At 35.1% G+C, this 19,845-nt stretch overlaps 3 protein-coding genes across 8 annotated transcripts in view; 2 read left to right on the top strand and 1 right to left on the bottom strand.

The window, feature by feature from the left end:
• Mctp (multiple C2 domain and transmembrane region protein) overlaps positions 1-9,089 on the top strand; it is a 141,914-nt gene extending 132,825 nt beyond the window's left edge. For all 5 annotated transcript variants that reach the window (XM_071588344.1, XM_071588317.1, XM_071588327.1 and 2 more), the window contains 5 exons: positions 841-970; positions 1,183-1,275; positions 3,554-3,660; positions 7,476-7,683; positions 7,888-9,089. In XM_071588344.1, the coding sequence (XP_071444445.1) occupies positions 841-970; positions 1,183-1,275; positions 3,554-3,660; positions 7,476-7,683; positions 7,888-7,971 (622 nt within the window). In that variant the 3' untranslated portion in view covers positions 7,972-9,089. The remainder of the gene's footprint in view (positions 1-840; positions 971-1,182; positions 1,276-3,553; positions 3,661-7,475; positions 7,684-7,887) is intronic.
• A 2,558-nt stretch (positions 9,090-11,647) lies between these two features.
• Positions 11,648-12,860, bottom strand: mRpL54 (mitochondrial ribosomal protein L54). The gene is made up of 3 exons (XM_071599588.1): positions 12,610-12,860; positions 12,332-12,526; positions 11,648-11,871 (listed from the first exon to the last, which is right to left on the bottom strand). The coding sequence occupies exons 1-3, from the start codon at positions 12,698-12,700 to the stop codon at positions 11,759-11,761; spliced, it is 399 nt and encodes a 132-aa protein (XP_071455689.1). The 5' UTR covers positions 12,701-12,860; the 3' UTR covers positions 11,648-11,758.
• Positions 12,861-12,967: 107 nt separating this feature from the next.
• Positions 12,968-19,845, top strand: part of LOC139701009 (coiled-coil domain-containing protein 112-like) — a 28,152-nt gene continuing 21,274 nt past the window's right edge. The window contains exons 1-5 of one of the 2 annotated variants that reach the window (XM_071599571.1): positions 12,968-13,161; positions 13,266-13,369; positions 17,217-17,292; positions 18,418-18,568; positions 18,653-18,800. In XM_071599571.1, the coding sequence (XP_071455672.1) occupies positions 13,043-13,161; positions 13,266-13,369; positions 17,217-17,292; positions 18,418-18,568; positions 18,653-18,800 (598 nt within the window). In that variant the 5' untranslated portion in view covers positions 12,968-13,042. Of the gene's footprint in view, positions 13,162-13,265; positions 13,370-17,216; positions 17,293-18,417; positions 18,569-18,652; positions 18,801-19,845 lie in introns of those variants that run through there. The other variant, XM_071599577.1, reaches the window with a different exon arrangement.

The raw sequence follows: 19,845 nt of genomic DNA, 5'->3' as shown, positions 1-19,845 counted from the left end.
TGGAATGGTTAAAATGTGGTAATTGATTGCTGTAACTGGTGCTGATAGTGCGGTTGAGACATACTGTAAAGCAAAATAACGTATGAACCAATTACTTGTAAATTTACATGGGAAGGCTGGAAGACATTCCAATAAATATTTTTTAGATGCATGCTTCAATGGTTCCAAAAATATTCCTATTCCATTAGCTTAATGGCAACTTTGTGCTTTATCCTTAAAATGATTAGTTAGCTATTAAATTAAAAGGGAGAGGACAAGCCAATACAAATAGAATTATTTGAACAATTATATATTTAACTTCAGTTTCAAATGGATTTCTTCAGAGGTGGTGAATTTTTATTTAGCGGAAGGTCGAAACATTGCCATAGGTCTCTCACACAAAGTTTAGAACATGCATGTCGTTTATTAAGCTGAAAATCATGACATATAATATGCATTTTGTTTAAATAAAAAATTTTTTGTCCTCTATGTAAAAGATAACTATTATAAACTTTAAAGCTATGAAAACAAAAAATTTGTTTTTAATATAGTGGATGAAAGTCATATTGGATGACATAGCCTACCAACTCCATTTCACAAATGGCTATGAGATATGTGAAGACTGACTGTTTCTCAACTCCAGATTAGGCCATTTACTAATTCTATTAGATCTTTCCTGTACATCACATATGCATAGCTAGTCAGAAGCACTATAAATGTAAAATATCTGGATTGAAGTAAATTAGTGTTAAGTTAATCAGTAATCCATGGGAATCAAATAAATAAAGCCAGTTTATGATGCATTTGTTAGTTACATAATTTCTTATTATGCCTTATTACATTTACTTTCTTTTATCCTAGGGGCTGCTTTGAATGGGAATCTACTCCAAGAAGTCTAGTTGCCCTTGTGTCATTCATTATGTTGTGCCATTGTTTTGAGCCTTATATGATACCTATAGCTATGTTACTTATATTTTTAAAACAATATATGGTGAGTACATTTGGTTTACCAATTTTAATGTAACATTAGCAGTATATGATTGTATAGGGCCCTTTTTCATAATGACATGAATTTTAAAATATTTCTTAAATCATCTGCTTTGTTAGACAGAAAATAGAGCCTCTGATTAAAACATTTATATGACTGTGGTTGTAATAAAGTTCTTCCATACACAAATGTTATATTGTCTTTTATTTTCAAAGGTTATGTCATTGTTGGGAGCTTGGAGTCCGTACCATGAAGAGGAGGAAGAGCCTTCAGGTGATGAGGATGATGATGAAGAGGATAAGGATAAGGTATAAAAAATCAAAATACTGCCTTTAAATTCTCTTAAATATTCATAAATTTACAATGAGGGCATATGATGTTATTATTCATGCGATTCATCTTGAAGCATTTAAAGTGATATTGTTAATCATTGTCTGCTTTGAAAGCCAATTGTGGGTTTATAAAATAATTATTATTTTGTACTAGTTGCTGATAAACTTCTAAGTCCTTCCGAACACAGTATTAAACACCCTAGCACCTGGTATTACCATAAGCCATTTTTCAGCTCCACATACTTTCTAAATCACTTGTTACTATCCAAAATGCCTACTTATTTCTTCCCTGAAATTCACCTGTGCAACATCTCCTCATCACATTCTTCTTCCCTCTCAATAGTTCCACCGACCATTTTCTCTGGCTTTCTGGAATTTCTCCCAAAGAAACTATTTCCGTGCTATAACTAGCACTAGAGATGTGCATATACTATGAAAGACGTGTTCATGTGTGTTCTTTGTGGGAAATGCCTGTATCTGGAATATATGGGATGGAGAGACACTGAGAGTAAAACCTATCAGTAGAAGAACGGGTGGGCCAAATAAAGCAAGTGGCTGAAAGGAGAGACAGTGCTAATACTATGTCCGATGTCCTCCTTGATTTGTCCTCTAATATGAAGTAACATGCTGTTCTCTGTGCATATGCCATGCATTTGTCTCAAATTTGCACCATTCGTTTCCATGCTGGAGCAAATCTCCTTTTTATTCTTAATTTACAATTTTTGAAGTCCTGCATTATTTACAAACATCCTCAGACAATGTATCTTGTGTCGATGTTTTTGATTGCATGAAAAGGTGAACATATTGGTTTTCAGCAGACATAATTTGGTATTAACATCCCTCCCATCAAAATTCAACCCTTCAGTTGGTCAAGAGCCTTCACTTCGTGTACTATGCAATTCATTTCTGTTGGTCACCTGAGTGGTGGTTCCTTGAATGATTGTGTCTCTCTTGCCTTGTACCTTTCGAAGATCAAGTCAAGGCTCACAACCACCACTCAATTGGTTGTCCCTCTATTGAGCTTAACGTGTTTGATTGCACCTTTGAGTCTGTCTTTCAAGTGAGTGTTTTTGTAGGATTTACACATCTTTCTTAGTTTGTTTGCATTTCTATTTTATTTTCTACATTCCCCACCATACCCACATCTTCATGTCTGTGATCAGTGTTTCTCCTCTCTCCTCAATAGCCAAGTTTTGGAATCATTACAGCTACATTTCATCTCTATTTTTCACAAATATTCCCAGAAAGCTGATCATATAATTCATATAAGTTGCTTTGATATCATAATTGTGTGGTGATTACTGGACTGACTTCTCATAATTGTGGCCCCAGGTTCTTGCTATTGTTTTCCTCTTCTAAGTCACCTAAATATTAATGCACTGAAATTTCATACTGTGGCACCACAGAGAGAAAAATAATTGTGCATACCATTATTAAGGGTAAATATGATTAGGTATAGAGGTCCAAGGGATGAAATCATTTGAATTAGTGTAATAAAAAATGAATATTTTAGAATGATCTCATATGACATGCAATAATGACCCTTGAAATTCACTCTTAAAGACATTCGTTGTAGTGTGAGAGAAACATTGAGTCTAAAAATACTCAATTTCCATGCCTTGGAGGCCACCTAAGCACAGCCTTACTGATAGTTTTGACAAACTTCTTCCAGTACAACATCACTGATATCCTATATTAGCTTGGGTAATAAAACCAAATCAATTGTTCTATTCAAATCATTTAATTCCATTATTTCAATAAATTTGATGGCAAAGTTTTCTTCATATGATTATAATTTAATCAAGTTAAGCATACACATTTTTTAATTTACCCAGTAATTTCAATGTAGGATTAGTGTAATTTTTCGCTGAACTATTTTCTCCATGCACTACATGTCATAGACTAAATTTCAAGGAATTTAATATTTCTGGGATAAATATGTTTGTGTGTCAACACAAACATATTTATCCCAGTATTCAACATTTTTTTTCAAACCAATAAAAACCCACGTAACAACCAATTTATTGTACGTAAACAATTTAGTCCTTTTTCTTTGAAAAGTCTGTCCTTATTACTTCAAATTTATTATTAAATTAAATTATTATTATTAAATTAAACATTACTTCAAATAAATTAAGCTTTAATGAGCATGCAATGTTTGAATGGTAAAAATATATTGATTTTATTTGTCACATGTTCCATTGTATGTTTAGAAGCTCTAAATAAACAGATTTGATGACTTTTGTATCCACAGGAGGAAAAGAAAAGTCTTAAGGAAAGGTTACAAGCTATACAAGAGGTTACTCAATCAGTTCAGAATGCCATTGGTTACATTACTTCAATATGTGAAAGCGTTAAAAAGTAAGTAATGACATCTGCCTACTATTGCGATATGCTTAACTGTATGTCTGTTTTCCAGATATAGCTGGTGTATCTAACTGGTACTTTGTTTTCAGTATTGAATGAACATGTTAGGTACACTATTTATAATGCCATCCTAACTGTGCTAAAATGGTACTGGAAATCTAACTAATGAACACTATCATTGGAATGTTGAGCCAAAACTTTATCTATAATGTAATTGAGTGAGTTCTAAAATGTAAGAACTACTCTTTTAAGATGGGTGGTAGAGTAATGCTTATCATGAACGGTAATTGAGAAAAATAAGAAGTATGATTGTAATTCATGATTAATATGAATTACTTGAATTTAGAAGCTATAGTGACTCTCTTATTTTCACTGCCAATTCGAAGTCTTCCATGCATCACTGAGCAAATTATCTGTATTTTCCAAAGCCCATTATGTTAAAAGTGTATCTCAATTCAGAGTACTCATCATATTGCATACTTGCTATGTCTTATTTCTTATATTGGCAGCCAAAATGCTTATATAATGAATCCTGGATGGAAAAGAGGGTTGAAGATAAACATTATGAACTGTAGTGCATGTTTTGTTAACCTTTTGGGATACATTGAAAACTACAATTTGTGTCTGAAAATATTTTTTTGTTTGCCATTAGTATTCATCCTTATGAGTATACATCCATGACCAATATATTCCAAGCACTGTCTCTGTTATACCAAAATGTGGACTCATGATAAATCATTAAGTAGATTCACTGGGATGTACTCAAAAAACCTTATCTTGCAAAACTAGTCAAAGAAGGTAAGCCAGGAAAATGATTCACAATAGGCAATATTGCATAGATAGTTTCTTTTATCCTGTTTGTGATGCAGTTACATATTAATAAGGTATGTAATAATTAATGTGTAGTCTCAAGCATAAAAACATTTCTTATGCTGCTTATCAATATTTTGAAATCAGAGGTGACCACTGAAAAATGATATGCAAAAGGTAATCATGTTCACAGTTTATCTGCCATGTGTGGGAATTGTATATGAGTCTATCACATTATATGGGCTCTATACACAAAGATGTTGCATATATTTCACATAAGTATTGTGGTATCAAAGTTAGTGTGTGGTGAGAAACATTGCAAAAAAGCAGTTACAGCTACTTAAATAGTTACATCTCAGCTATATTGCGATTCAATTATTTTTTCATTGCAACATATGCACAAGGAATTACAAAAAGAATGATCATATGTTTTTAATTCACATATTTATTGGTGCAAAATTTAATGCTATGTTATATTGTTACCCTAATGTGTAATGTATATTTGATAAAGGTTTCATTGGTTACACTCCTGTATTGCATTACCAGCATCCATTGCAAGTTGAAACAAGTTTATTTAAACTATGCCTGCTTCTGAAGATGAAAAAATTTTTCCACAAATGTGTTAATTCATATTGGGGAATAGGGAAAAGTCATATGGGCTAGGTCTGGTCAAAAGGGAAGATAAGGAATATAATTTACATTCATTTTTGTAACTTTGTCATTATTTCACATTGAGTGTTGCAGAACCCACTGTGCACAAACACCTCTCTGTAAATTTGTGCAGTTTTTCTGTTATCAGAATTTGGGTGGCACCGAATTAAATTTACTATAGTTTTGATAGTGCTCTTAACATTATCGACAATCTTCTCTCGCAATAACAGCAGCAATAAGTGGAGCTCCAGGTCTACCTTCCTTTGAAATTCTACCTTCTTTAAGCACTTTGAAACATTTTCTAGCAATGGCAGTTATATTTCAGTGGTATCCAATCCCTACTTGAGGTGCTTTTTGGAGAGTGCTTTTGAGTGAGTACACCGTCCATTGGTTGGACATTGAACTGTGGACCCCTTGGCACCCTTCATTAGGAGTAGGCTAATGTCAAGGTGACTCTACATCCTTCCACCCTTCCCATCCATACCTAATGGTGCAAATGACATTAGCTGTTGGTTGCCCCTAAATCTTTTAGCTCCGTTATATAGAATAAGAAACTTAATAAGCCTTTTTTAGCATGATGGGCGTTGGCAAATGATTTGTTCAGGGGAAAGTAAAGTTTGAATTCTTTGTCATGTGCTGCCTCCATAGTTACTTTTGGCAAACTGTTTTAACATGCAACTGATGCAGTCGACTTGACTTGAGTCAAATCAAAAAAAAATGTTACCACCTATACATTGCAAATTAAGCTAACATAAAATTAAAAACAAATATTATGCAGTTGTCCAGAAAGAGTGTCTTAGTTAAACTTAAAAATAAGAGTGGATAAACTAGAGCAGGTGGACCATTTTAGGTATCTCAAAAGTGTTTTGGACCAAAATAATCAAAATAGTTGGGACTTAAGGAGAAGAATTGCACTGGGCAAAGAGGCTTTCACAAGCAGGCAGAAACTGGTGGCCTTAGAGTAAGGATGTTAAGAAAAGGCTTGTCAAAACTTTCATATGGAGCAGAGTTATGTACAGAACGGAAACATGGTGATTGAAACAGGATGATAGACATAGATTGGAGTCTTTTGAAATGTGGGTGTGGAGAAGGTGAAGCAGAAGGAGAGGAAAAGAAATGAGGAAGTGCTAGGTATGGTGGGGAAGGAGAGGGGATTGTTGGGAGAAGTCCTATGGAGGCAAGAAAAATGGATGAAGGGCATAATGATCGGCAGTGGGATGTTGAAGACTGTTATAGAGGGGAGAAGGTTATGCAAACAAGGAAGGGGCAGGAATAGGATGGGGATGTTGGACGGGATGAAGGGAGAAGTATACAGAGATGAAGAGGGGGATGTTTTAGAGTGGAATGTTGGGTTGTGTTTTGTTCTGAGAAAGAAAATATTCATCCAAAACCTACCTTAAACAGTAGATTGCCTGATAAAAAAGACAAAATTAAATTTTTATGCAATAAATTATGTGAATAAAATATTTATGATCACTCTTTATTGAGGAGTCCTCTTAGATGCAGATGTTACATTACATATGCACTTAGTGGAGACTGAGAGCTGGTTTGTGAGTTGAAACTTTCATAAGTTCACACCGAATATTTCGAGGATAACTGAAAAATTATCATTCAAACACTACCCCATGTATAATAATAAATCTTGCCTTGTAGTGGTTCTGAAATAAGTTGATGATTTTCAGAGGTACAAGCTAAAGGAATAGGATCAGGGTATGAAAGGTTTAATTGAAATGAAAGCTCATTTACATAACCATTCATTTGAAAGTGAAAGTCTCTTTATCATTTTCAATATGAATTACGCATGGCATGATATTGTGTTGTACCCCAAAGTTCATACATATTCTTGCCGTGGGATCTTGGTTAGCAAATTTTTTTGCTGTGCTTAAATCTCATTTAAGAATGGCTTCCATTTTGGAAGATACTGTGATTACCTTAGAATGAACAGCCTAAAACTTATAAACATCTTAAACTGCATATCTTGTGGAGTGGGCCCCTAATAACTGTATTAATTTGTTGTCTCAGGCGTAACTTTGTGGAATTTGCATAACATATTGAAATGTAATGAAATAATTGACTTTGAAATTACAATTATGTGATTACAAAGTCAATTATTTCATTACATTTCAACTGTATTAATGATGGTTAGAGATTAATCATATCAAGCACCCTGGACTTTGTGAGAACAATTATTCATATGAGTAGGTTTAACTGCAGTGAAATTATAATTTGAAGAGACACATCTTAAATCATTAGGTTACAATTTTCATGACAAGCAATTCTCTTTATATTTCATTAAAATTGTACCATTCTTTGTTCTTATACTAATGCTTCCTTGGCTCTTTCCACAGCACATTCAATTTTACGGTGCCATATCTTACATGGATAGCAATAATTCTCATATCAATGGTTGCCATTGTACTGTATTACATCCCAGTCCGGTACTTGATCATGGCATTTGGAGTAAACAAATTTGCTAGAAAACTTATTAGGCCTCATACCATTCCAAACAATGAAATTTTGGATTTCCTCTCCCGAGTTCCCGATGATGAAGACTTGGTATGTTTTTAATATAAGTTATATAATACTAGTTGTTAAAATTTGCCACTGAACCATTCCTGTCTACTTTCACAGAATAGATGTTGACCTTTAACTTAAGTCTTTAATGAATGGAACATGGACGTTATTTAAAAATTTCGATGATAAAACTTGACTTCTTTCGTGATAAAATTTTACAAGGAAAAATCAATTTCTTTCTCTCAGCTTGACTACAGAGAATTAAGGCCTCATCCAACTGCTGAGAGAGAATGTAGAAGGGACCACAAAAAGAAGCATAAAGCAAGTTAACATGTGGCATAATAGCCAAGATTCACAGGTGTGTTCATTACTGCAATTACGTACGTAATTAAAAAATCAAAAAATTTTGGCAATATAAAACATCCTTATATTTTGCCTGAGTTGTACTTCCTTGGGTGGATAGTTGACTCCTATCCCTTGTGTAACCCATCATTGTATAACATATAAATCCGGAAGTGGATTTATGCACAAAACAAGCACCAAATTTACCAATGATTAAAATGTTGACAATTTATAATAGGAATTTTCAACTCTGATGTTTCCATAACTTTTCTGAAATCTTATTACAAACTTCACTCTTCAATCAGTAATAATTTATCTATTTATGTGACGTGACAGGGAGATGCATTGTGTTTTTAATTTATGGATTGACCTGGAAAAAAAGTCTTCTGAATGGATTTTCTTAAACCTTGAATTAAATGATGCTCTTTTTAACTCGGATAAATAATTGTCTCAGTGATGGAAAAGATAAAATTTTCAGTGCATCATCAAGAAACTCAAATATTATATATATTATATAAGTTATTCGCTCATCATTCCTGTAAACCAGTGTTACTGTGTTTAAAATTGTTGATTATTAAGTTGTTGATGATGGGTTGATTCAAAAGGTAATAATTGGTGTAGAATTTTGGAGGCTATATTGTTATGAACTTTGAATAATATTGTACATAAATGTGATAATGAATGAGGAATGTATGAATGTTTTTGTGCCTTGTAAGCCTGTTTTATCTAAATTGTTTTGTAATAGAAATTATATGCCCGAATGATTTGAGTACTTATTTTATCATTGATGCTATTCTTGAGAAAATTTATTGGGGAAAGAGCCTGATCACGAAACAAATAGGTTCCTTTTTTAAAAATATGAATCTAGTATCTACCTAATGAGGCATTGATAACTGACAAGGACAGTTTCCTTTATAAATATAAATTATATGCTGTGTCCTTGAGTAAGTTCTTGAAATCAATGTTTTTTAATTATTTTGATTTGTTTTGAACAAACTAAATTACTGAAGGCTTCATTTGAATTCAGTCAATTTTTAGAACCATTTTCAAAATATGTAAATATGGAACTGTTCGTACAATGAAAATAAATAATCTGTTTTGAAATATTTGATGAAGAATGGTCTTAATTATTGAGTTTAAATGCTAGCTTTTAGTAACCTCTCTACAGAATATAATGACCCAAACCCAGCGACATTAAAAGGAAATGGTAAACTTGCACAGAAATAAGTTTTCAAGAGCTTTTAATGGAGATAGGTTGAAGAGAACTTGTTTTAATTAATATGATTGTGATATTTATGCTATAATGCATTGGAAGTTATATAGGACAGGATATGCTACAGTCACAGTAGACTTGTAATTTTAATATCTTTTTTTAATGCATTCAAATAAATCTTGCGGTGCACATTAATCGAGCTAGAATATGTTTTGAATACATCATAAGGAACATTGAAATTTGAATCTAGCGTGGAGTTCAAAAATATCATTCCCATAACTCGATAATGCCGAAGTGACTGGTATTTAGCATTTTCCTCTGAAGAACATTTGCTCAGTTTTCTACAATATGGTGTAAAGGGTAAGCTTTCTCAAGAAACTGTAGAAACATATAGTGTGAGAGTGTAACCACAGTTACTGAATTAGTTCATGATATGAATTAATATTTAATTTTCTAGTAGGATACTCAATACTTACTGGTATACATAGCAATAATGGTGAAGAGAATAATATACAGGATGAGGAACATACAATAGGAACATGGAGAATTTGAGTCATGACACATCAGCTTTTTATCAGAGAATGCAGTACTTAAATGCCTATCATTCAATGCATACCTTCTTCTTTCTTCCTATGACACTACAGCCCCTCTCCTAGTCTCACATCACCCAATTCATTTTGGTTGCATACCTACCCGGAAAATCTGCACTAAGTTGGAAGCAACTGGAAGAGTATGAGGCATTTTTATGGTCTAATTTATCCAAATCAATGGTTTCCAAAGTTATCGAGGTCAATAAAATACTGCAAAAATCGTTTCCTCTTTATATTCTTCCTCACAGCATCCTGAAGCAGGTAATGTTGAATGTTTTTGTTATTATCTACACAGTATGGATCTGGATGTCTTGTTGGTCCAAAATACCAAATGATAAGTAATATTTTCATTTGAAACATTTTAAATGAATGATACTATATGAAAAGGGTTCTAATTTTATTAAATTAGATATTATTCTAAAGCTCAGGTCCTCGGCCAATTACTTATTTTGTTCCAGCTGTCATTTCTGCAGAGTTAAACTTTTCTTGATAACTTCTATCAATCTCTTGGTCCTGCATCTTCCCTCGGTGTTTGTCTGAAGAAGGCACACTCTTAACCTAGCATTATACAGACAAATTAAAAGAGGTCAACAAAGAGGAAAAAATTATGGCTGTATGGATTGAATTGGGATGACTTTTCTTCAAGGTATGGCTTTCCGTAGTCAGTGGTGCAGTATTTCATTTCAAGGAGGAGAGGGAGAAGAGAAAAGAGAGGGATTGTGAATCACAAGTTTTACAAGGGAACCAAACTATTTTGCAATAAAAGATGAGAATTCACTCGTGTATGAATAATATGACATAATGACTGATGATACTCCTAGCATATGAAGAGTTCTGAAAAAATACAATAAAAATCACAGTGATCGCAAGAACACTGAATTGCATGATTTTTTGGTATGAGGCTCACAGGCAATGGTAATACTCATTTTGGCTACCTTTACTTCTGGATATAATTTTCTCTTTAATTTTTGTCACAAATGAAGATCAGGTACTGATGAATTAAACACTTTTTTGTAAGTGGTTAGAAAGGATTCTCCGGCTGACTCCTTAACACTTATCAATCTTTCATATCTACATTGAAGGATTTATAAGGGGTCAAAGGTTAAGTCTTAAAATAACTGACTGACTTGGCAGCAATGCAAAGCTTTGCAATAGGTCTAGGGGAGATTCATAGATGTGACAGTACTGGATATCAAACATTTTTTGAGTACAAATATTTGTGTGTTGTAGGACCGGTAGGTATTGTCTCTTGTGAAAACAATGAGATTTGGTATCCAAATTATCGCATAGCTTGGTTGAAATTGCAAATGCTCAAATAGATCCCCAGAAATGAATTCAGCCTCTCCAATCAGGTGCCAGCTTTCTACCCACTGGACGACTATGTAACTGCTCTGGGATAGAAATCAAAATTCAGTTGGCAATTCCCAATTAGCGGCTCTTCATAGATACATGGGGCAATCTTGCTTTAATAGGAAAAGAGATCATTCACCACATCCATAGCGAGAGTGATTGCAGATGAAGTACTGGACTGTGGTTTAGGGTATACTATATATTTCAAAATCAGTTCAATATTGCCATGAACGATCTCCATTTAGTTTAGCCTAAGAGCTCTAATTGGTTAATTTTCCTTTATAAATGTTATGCAATGGGGCGTGGGATGCATCCACAAGTGAATGAGTTTCTATATGAAGAATAAGCCAATTAACTATTGTGACAAGGCATTGGTGCACACATACAAATTCTCCTGCGTTAGGGTGAGGATAGGGAGTAGTGGGAAAGGAAAGAACTATGAGGAGCTCTTCGGTAAGGATTAGCGAGGTTGAAATAGGAAAAATTGATTATTTTACAAAGTGGTCAATGTTTTAATTCATCATTTATTTACAAAGTTAAAATCACTGTACATATTTTAATATAAAATACTACGAGTGAAGCAATAAAGCAATTCCTCAACTATAAGACAACAACAGAAGAGTTAAAATTTCTTCAATCTTAGCAATTTATTATTCTGAACCATGCCCATTTTCCTGACTCTTTTCCAGTAATACTTTTCTTCAGGATTAAGCTCACTTAATGGAGGAGGCTTTCCTAAAAATTGAAAAAAATTGAAATGAATGCAACATTGTTTGCAGAAAATTTACAGGCAGGTACTGAACTATTCTTTCCATAAGTATAAATGAATAGTAAAGGCTATACAAAATCTATGGATTGTAAAGAAGTAATGGTGCATAGAATCCACATGTCCAAGTGACTGCTAGGCCAACATTAGGGAACCAAAAGGTGTCAAGTTAAAAGTTATTGGCGATCATCAAACTTTATAACACAACTTTAAAAATCTAACCAAATCCATACGCCGAGAAGCCATCATCCTATCACGCCAGACTTGTGGTAGATAACAAATACCAACAAACATTTTACTTATGCTAAACTATACTTTCATTAGATGCAACTTATCTTTTCAACTTTACTTCGTTGATGAGAAAGTATGAGGTTAAGGTTTATTCCTTACAATTCATCACACACATCCTGACAACCACGAATCCCTTACCTGTTCGAAGGTTCCATAACCAACTAGGATATTCCTCATCAGGCTTGAGCTTAACCGGTTCTCCCTCTTTGAAAATATTAGATCCACATAAGTAATTGACCAACTTTTCCGGGTCCGTTTCGACGGGAAGAACAACCTTTTCTATTGTGGGCCCCGCCTTCGCTAGTTTTTTCTTTTTACCAAGAGATGCAATTGCTAAAAAAAGCGAAATGAAGCATTACACTGGGTTCACAAAACGAGGTAAAACGAGTTGCAATCATTCTTCTGCGAAATCGCACCTGGTACAGCTTTCTTGCAATAATTTACATTACAATTCACGAATGAGGATGAAAACACCAGAAATCTAAATCCTTTCCTTAGGGATATCATACTGCCATGTGCTCCTTTAATCCGAAAATGATTCGTAGATAAGTTCAAGACGTATACCGTCACAATTGGACACCAGATTTTGACCTGGCTTAAAGTTAATTCTAAATAGCTCTTTGAACATCAATTCACACACAAAATAATAAAAAATTAAACAATTGACGTAAGATAGACATTAGAACCGATCAGAACGCTCCAAAAACTCAAATACAGCGTCAGAAGTTTCAACTACGGCCTCGTCGTTCCGCTGTTTCAAAGAGGATTGTTTGAAAGTGGTTGCTAATGAAAACATTAATTTGCAAACGTTAGATAATTGAAGAAGATCTTTAAAGATTAATCAGAAAAATGCGCCATAAACCACTAAGATTTGATGGGTGCCCCAATTTATCAAGTACTCTAAAATTACTTAATGAAAATACATTTAAAGAAATCTATGCATATCAAGAAACCATGAAAGTTAAAAGGTAATTTATGTGTGTATCTAATATTTTGGACGAGAGGTATTAGTGAATTTAATTTATTGGTGAATTTTTATGCTATTTTATGTAAAATAATCGGGTATTTTTAGGGTCAAAGAAGGGGAGAGGAACTTGAGAATGATTTCTGAGTTACGAGATTCGGTGAAAAGGATTGCTGTTGATGTTCAGGATTCCACCAAGTTGAAAAATGTCGGTGAGTTGTATGCAGTAATTTCTACTGGTACATTTCATTTTGATATCAGGGTTCTATAGCCGGGAAAGAATTTGAGCAATATTTGGATGGGCATGCTGTCCGTTTCCAGACTTCTTATTTAATGAAAACTCACAAAGAACATTAAAATTATTGGCTGAGAATCGAGAAATATATCATATAGTAATTCAGTATTATTTGTAGAGAAAATTGATGTCATATTTAAATACTTCCTTTCTGAATGTGGCCCGCATGGTAATGCAATTGTATTATTAGAGCATTTATCAAATTAGGATGTGAAATTTGAAGCTATAAATCAATTGGCGTTTTCACTTATATCATAATAAATACTGTAAGATATATTAAAATCCCTCGCCTTGGACTACGGCTTTGACATGGTGGAATGATTTGTGCGTTCTGATGACCTCTAGAGCTCCCCTGGCAGGTGTAACGAAAATTGCATATGGTTGGGTCACCCAGGCCAGTTCAAAGGTTAGGAGCCAGGCAAAAGGTAGTCCGTCATGTGTCTGTTCCTCATAGCTGCAAAGGTACCTGACCCTTGTGGGGTAGCCATTTGATTGATGGTTTAACATTGAAAACACTATTGAGGAAGGCATCAGGAAACCGCCTCTATTGCTTATCCTAAGAATTGCGACGGACGTAACATAGACAATGATTCTTGAAAACTACGGAACTCAGCCCAATTGGGTGTGTGTCTCACCTGGTAGCAGAAGATGGAAGGCTTCCACGATCGTACTCTCATTAGATCTTTGAAAAGTGACCGCAGAAGCAGAGAGCCCACCAAAGAGGACTACATTTATTAAAATAGGGGCTTGGAATGTTAGCACAAGGCTGAGGATAGGAGAAGTAGAAAATATAAAGTGAAAGATGGAGAGAGGAAATATAAATGTTTAAAAGCTATGCAAAGTGAGATGGAAGAATAATAAGGATTACAGTAGTGATAGTTACAGGATAATATAAAATGGAGGAGAAGAAGTCCAGCATGGGGTGGCAATAATATGAAACAAAGAGGTAGGAAGAAGCATAGCGAACATAAAGCCAGCAACTGATGGAATATTATTGGTAGAAGTAAAGCAGAACCAATGCACATGGCTATTGTTCGCTCTAAATGCCACCAAGAAATCATAGAGAGGAAGAAGTAGACTGGGTGTATGATTAACTGGAGAAAATAATTGCAAATATTCCTGGAAGGGAACGCTTGTTAGTGATGGGGAAATATTTTAATGATGACAAACACTTGGTTAGAACACCACCAGAGGCGTAGGTACACAAGAAAAATGACAGAGGATTCAGAAAGGTATCAGTTGGGCTATATTAAGGTTAGGCTTAGATTTAGGAGCAGTGTGATTTATTCTCACAGTTTCCTGTGAGCTGATAGAGATTGAAATCAACATTTAATTGTAATGAAGTTTGACGTCAGATTAAAGAAAATTAAATTTATTTATTTATTTATTTATAGGCAAGTCAATTGAAAAGATTGAATGTGAAATCATCAATTGACAAGGAAGGTGTATCATCAGGCTGTAAACTGGTAAAAACTTCAAGCAAAAAAATAGGAACAGTAAATAATGAAAGAACAAGAGAACTATGGAATATGGATGTTATGCATGGAGGGTAGATCAGAGGATGAATATAATCACTTTCATAGGGACTAGGAAGTATACATAGTTAAATAATAAACAGAGGTGGGAAACGAATAGGGCAAAAGAAGTGTGGTTAAAGATGCACTCTGAGGATGTGGAAAGTTAACTAGGAATGGTGAAATAGGTGTGCTCTAAAGGAAGGTGAAAAAACTCTAAAAAAGTGAGAAGGGTAAAGCCATGCAAACAATCAAGGATAGTCTGGAAAATTATTCATTCAGCTTGGAAAGATTCAAGAGAGATGTAAAGGATACATAACCAAACTCTATGGTAAAGACAGTTGGCCAGTAATCTTAGACATGGAAAGAAAATATGACAGATGAGGGCAGCTTAGGTCCAGGCTTTCTTGATGGTGAGATAGAAAAGGTATTATGGGAATTGAAATAGAATAAGGCCGTGGGGGTAGGTAAACTTCCTTGGAACTACTTAAAAGCTTAGGAAAATTTGGGAAGAAAATATTTTATGGACGAATTCATAGTATTAATGAGGGAGTAATTTGACCGGAAGAATGCATCAGATCCCTATTAGTTCTTATACGTATAAATATAGGAATTAACACAGATACTTTCCAAAAAAGGGAAAGGCAGAAATGTCTTTGAATGCCCTGACAAATGCAGCGCAAAGAAGTTTGTTATGCTATGTCAGTACACCACACTCTATGGCAGCTCCTGTCCAATAGGCAACACAGCAGTGATCCTCATGCTCCTTACCCCCATCTTGCATATTCCTGTGCCCTCTGATGAAAATTCTGGTAAAGCGGCATTGATTTTAATGCAGCAGTGGGAAGAGAGCAATTTACACTATGAACTTCCAGAGGGCTTAGGTGTGAGCCATATTTGAAAAGTAGGGTCATTTTTATGTATCCAAATATTGGGAGGTTAGAACAAAGCCATATATATAAGCATTGCCATCTATTGATTTTTTCCAAACCTACTCAAGTTGTGGGGATTGGGATGGTGTGATGGCTAATGCACTAGCTTCCCACCTAGAGGGCTGAGGTTCGAATCGTGGAGACTGCAGGTCTTTTTCAGTGGTGTCCCAATCCCTACTTGAGGTGTTTCATGAAAAATTTCTTTAAGTAAGTATGCCAGCCGTCGAATGGGACATTTAGCTGTGGACCCCTTGGCGCCTTTCAATAAGAGTAGGTTACTGTCATTGCTGGGTTTCTCTCCATCCATCCTCCTTTCCCATCCATTGCAAATGATCTCAGCTGTTGGTTATCTCCCCTAAATCTACGAATACTACTGCACTGAAGCTGTTGTTTTGGTTCAGTAGTCGTTTGCCTTTTGATAACTCATTAACTTCCACTCCTCTTGATAACAATGAGATAAAAATGTGCACAAAAATCATTGCTCCTGCCAGTTGAAAAGGTTGTGCTATGATTCAATTTTTGTGTGCAAAAGGCTCATCAACTGCCCAAATTCATCGAGAGTTGTTCCTAGTTGATAGACCTATGGTCGTAAGTGAAGGAAAGGTTATGTAATGGTGTCAAGACTTCAAAAATGGCCTCACAAATGTGCATTATAAAGAGTGATGTGGCAGGCCCAATATCCAGACCAATGAAATCATTCTAAAGGTGAACCAACAGCCTGATCAACAATTGAATATTAGTGCTCTGGCTGATGATTTCCTTATTTTAGATGCACCACTGTTTACATGATTGCCATGGAAAAGCTCAGTCATCACAAATTGTGTGCATTGCGGGTACCAAAAATTCTATCTAACCAACACAAAGAGCAAAGAATGTTGAGGGTATGAGCATTTTCAGTCCACTTTTGAACTTTTTGATAATCCATCCTAAAGACCCAACCTTGCATATAGCAGCTGTTTCCTCTTTTGGACTTGAAGCAGTGGCTTTGTGGAGAACAATTTGAAATGACAGGGATAATTGAAATAAATGAAAATTGATTGCAAACTTATATCAATGCTTGAATTCATTGTTTGAAAAAGGCATTTTAGCTTTTTTAATCTAAACAAAATTAAGCTTTATGATTTCATCTGAACAAGATTCTCATATTATATGATTGTCTAATTCAGTAAAACAATTTTTGTGGCCATTTAATTTTTTATTAATATGGTAAACCGTTTGAAACTTTTTATTTCTTAATGATGAATTAAAACTGGAATGGAATTTTTTGGAATTAAAACTGAATACATGTTAATGCTTAACCATTGAAATTTTTTCATAGATATTAATCAGTTGCGTTGTGAGCTGAAGAACATCGAGGAAAGAATTCAGAGTTTCAAAACTCATAATGAGTTGAAGTAAGTATTTTAATTTTATTATGGATTTTTCATATTTTACATGGAGTAAAAATCTCATATGCATGGTTTTGTATGTTGCAGAAACATGGTCATTGAAGCCAGCTAATAGACATAGATTGGAGGTTTTTGAAATGTGGGTTTGGGAAAGGTGAAGTGGGCTGAAAGGAAAGAGGGTTGTTGAAAGAAATCAAAAGGAGGTAGGGAAGCTGGAGTCAGGGCGTTTTGATTGGGAATGGAATATTCAAGACTGTGTTAGAGGGGACACTGTTGGGAAAATGAGAAAGGGGAAGGAATGGGATAGGTATGTTGGATGTAATAAAGGGAGGAAGGAAGCATTTGGAATTGGAAAGGGACTTACTTTAGTTCTCGATTTCAGGTCATGCTTTTTATTAGGAGAGGCAAGTAAATGTATTTTCGTGCAAGGTTTGGGCTATGTCCTTCCAAAACCTACCCTAACCGGTAGAGTACCAGTGGTATACACACACACACACATGTGTATGCATATGTATGGGTCGCAGTAGTCCAGGGGTCGAGCATTGGACTGCTGACTAGAGGGCCTGGGTTCGATTCCTCTGGGCACCTGCAGCTCCACCCAAGCTATGTGATTTTTTGGGCTCCAGATCTTTCTGGGAAACCATAACCAGTGCAGGGAAAGGAACTGGCCCCCCTACCCTGATGTGTGACTTTCACACGCCGTCGGGCTTAGTACTGGGTGAACTCTATCATTACCTACCAAACCCACGTTCAGGTAGATTACTGTGTTTATGGTTTTTTATATATACATATATGATATAGAAGCACTCACGAGAGCAATATAATGGCACAACAGAACACAAAATAAATGGGTAACACATAGAGGACACTCGCATTGTATATTGTTTGAGCTGTTGGCCTTCTTGAAGAGTCTAAAAGGCCAAAAAATATTTATATGTATATGCATACACACACACACATGTATATATGTATGTGTGTGTGTGTATATTATATATATATGTATAATATATTACATATAATATATATATACACATTCTATATATGTATATGGATCTACGCAATAAGATGCACCCATTATTGGTTTTTATGTCTGTCAAGGGATAACTGTTTGGCTCTTACTCTCTCTTTTAGCTTGAAGAAGCTCCAAGAAGAAGAAAAATACCTAAAATCAGAAGTAGAAAAGTTTGTCCATTCCATGGACAGCTATGAAAAACTTGAAGAAATAAAAATTTTGCCTCCACCAATAATAAAATCTCAAGTTGACTTTGATGAAAAAAGTGAGGTAATTTCAATTTGAAAATGTTATTACATGAGACCTAAGATGAAGTGAGATTAAAATTTATCATTTTCATGAACATTATCGCAGGAAGTAGTCCAGTTTGAAAAATTCTTGCTTAATCATGGAGGGCATTTTGGAGGGTGGGAGGAAGATGATCATTTGTTATTCTTACAACTACGACAGAAATATCGGCAGAAGCCATTATTTATGAAAGCAGTTCAATCTCGACTTCCAGGTAGGTGGATTTATTATTTTTGGATAAATGGGTTATCTTGCAAACATTTTAGACATTTTGATTGAAAATTATCAATGCATAGCCCATACCTAGGTTTTAGGTAATCTCTGTTAAGCATAAGTGAATTGTAATAAAGGCATTTACGCCTATACTGGCCACTTTTCAGTGCCTGATGTTTCCACGACCACCCATCGAATCATCTGTAATGCTTAATGTGCATCTTTCTCCCTCCTTTATGTATACCTAACATTCAAAATTCTGTGAATTGCTTCAACTGTCTTTTATTGTATAGAATCTCCTCCTTAAGCTTATTAGTCTCCATTGAATCTCCTATAGCATATGCATCAATAAAGAGTAATCATTTAATTCCAATTTTTCATGTTCCAATTTAAAAAAGTTCTTAACTAGTTAACTAGCTAGCCAAGTAATTCCTGAAGTAATATATGTTACTCTTCCTTCATCGTTCAGTGACACAGGGTCTATTCTCAATACACTTTTAATTTTATCATCACTTTTACCCATTTGATTACTTCACCTATAAGAACAACTTGTTAAAATCTGAGAATTTAACAACAAATCTTGTTATGTTCCTTATTATATTTAAATTTGCCCCAATAGGGCATTATCGTCTCTTTCTTTGGCCCAAACAGATTTAACAATCTACTTCAAATGATCCCTCAAACTACTGTAGGCATTTATGTTACGGTAGGCATGTCGCGCGGTTGCTAGACGCGGCATCATTGGTGGGAGCGTATCTAGGACCGAGTTAAATAATAGAGAGATGGTTTGGTAGACATCTTTATTGAGCCCTTCTTAACTTATGCAAGGGAGGTCAGGCACCGGGGAGTAGGGGCGAACAGTCACTTACGGCGGCTCCAAGAGGGTCGGGACAGCCTTTGATCCTTGGTTCGAGCCCCGTCAACGGGAATGGCGATGTGTCGTAGGAGTCTGCGTGCGGCGGCGGATACTCGAGGGCGCTCGGGCCGACGGCAGGCTCCGGGGACAGGCAAGGGGATGGCGGAAGGAGAGCAGGATAAGGCGGGAT

The sequence above is a fragment of the Hetaerina americana genome, unplaced genomic scaffold, assembly GCF_022747635.1.
Source record: "Hetaerina americana unplaced genomic scaffold, ioHetAmer1.1.p SCAF_1, whole genome shotgun sequence".
NCBI classification, from domain to species: domain Eukaryota; kingdom Metazoa; phylum Arthropoda; class Insecta; order Odonata; family Calopterygidae; genus Hetaerina; species Hetaerina americana.
This window is presented reverse-complemented; position numbering and strand designations above follow the sequence as displayed.

Excerpts from the sequence above, each read along its gene's own strand:
- mRpL54 (XM_071599588.1), bottom strand. The coding sequence starts at position 12,700 with ATGATATCCCTAAGGAAAGGATTTAGATTTCTGGTGTTTTCATCCTCA. Across the intron at positions 12,527-12,609 it reads TTGCAAGAAAGCTGTACCAG|CAATTGCATCTCTTGGTAAA; the intron begins GTGCGATTTCGC and ends CGCTTTTTTTAG. Across the intron at positions 11,872-12,331 it reads GTTATGGAACCTTCGAACAG|GAAAGCCTCCTCCATTAAGT; the intron begins GTAAGGGATTCG and ends TTCAATTTTTAG.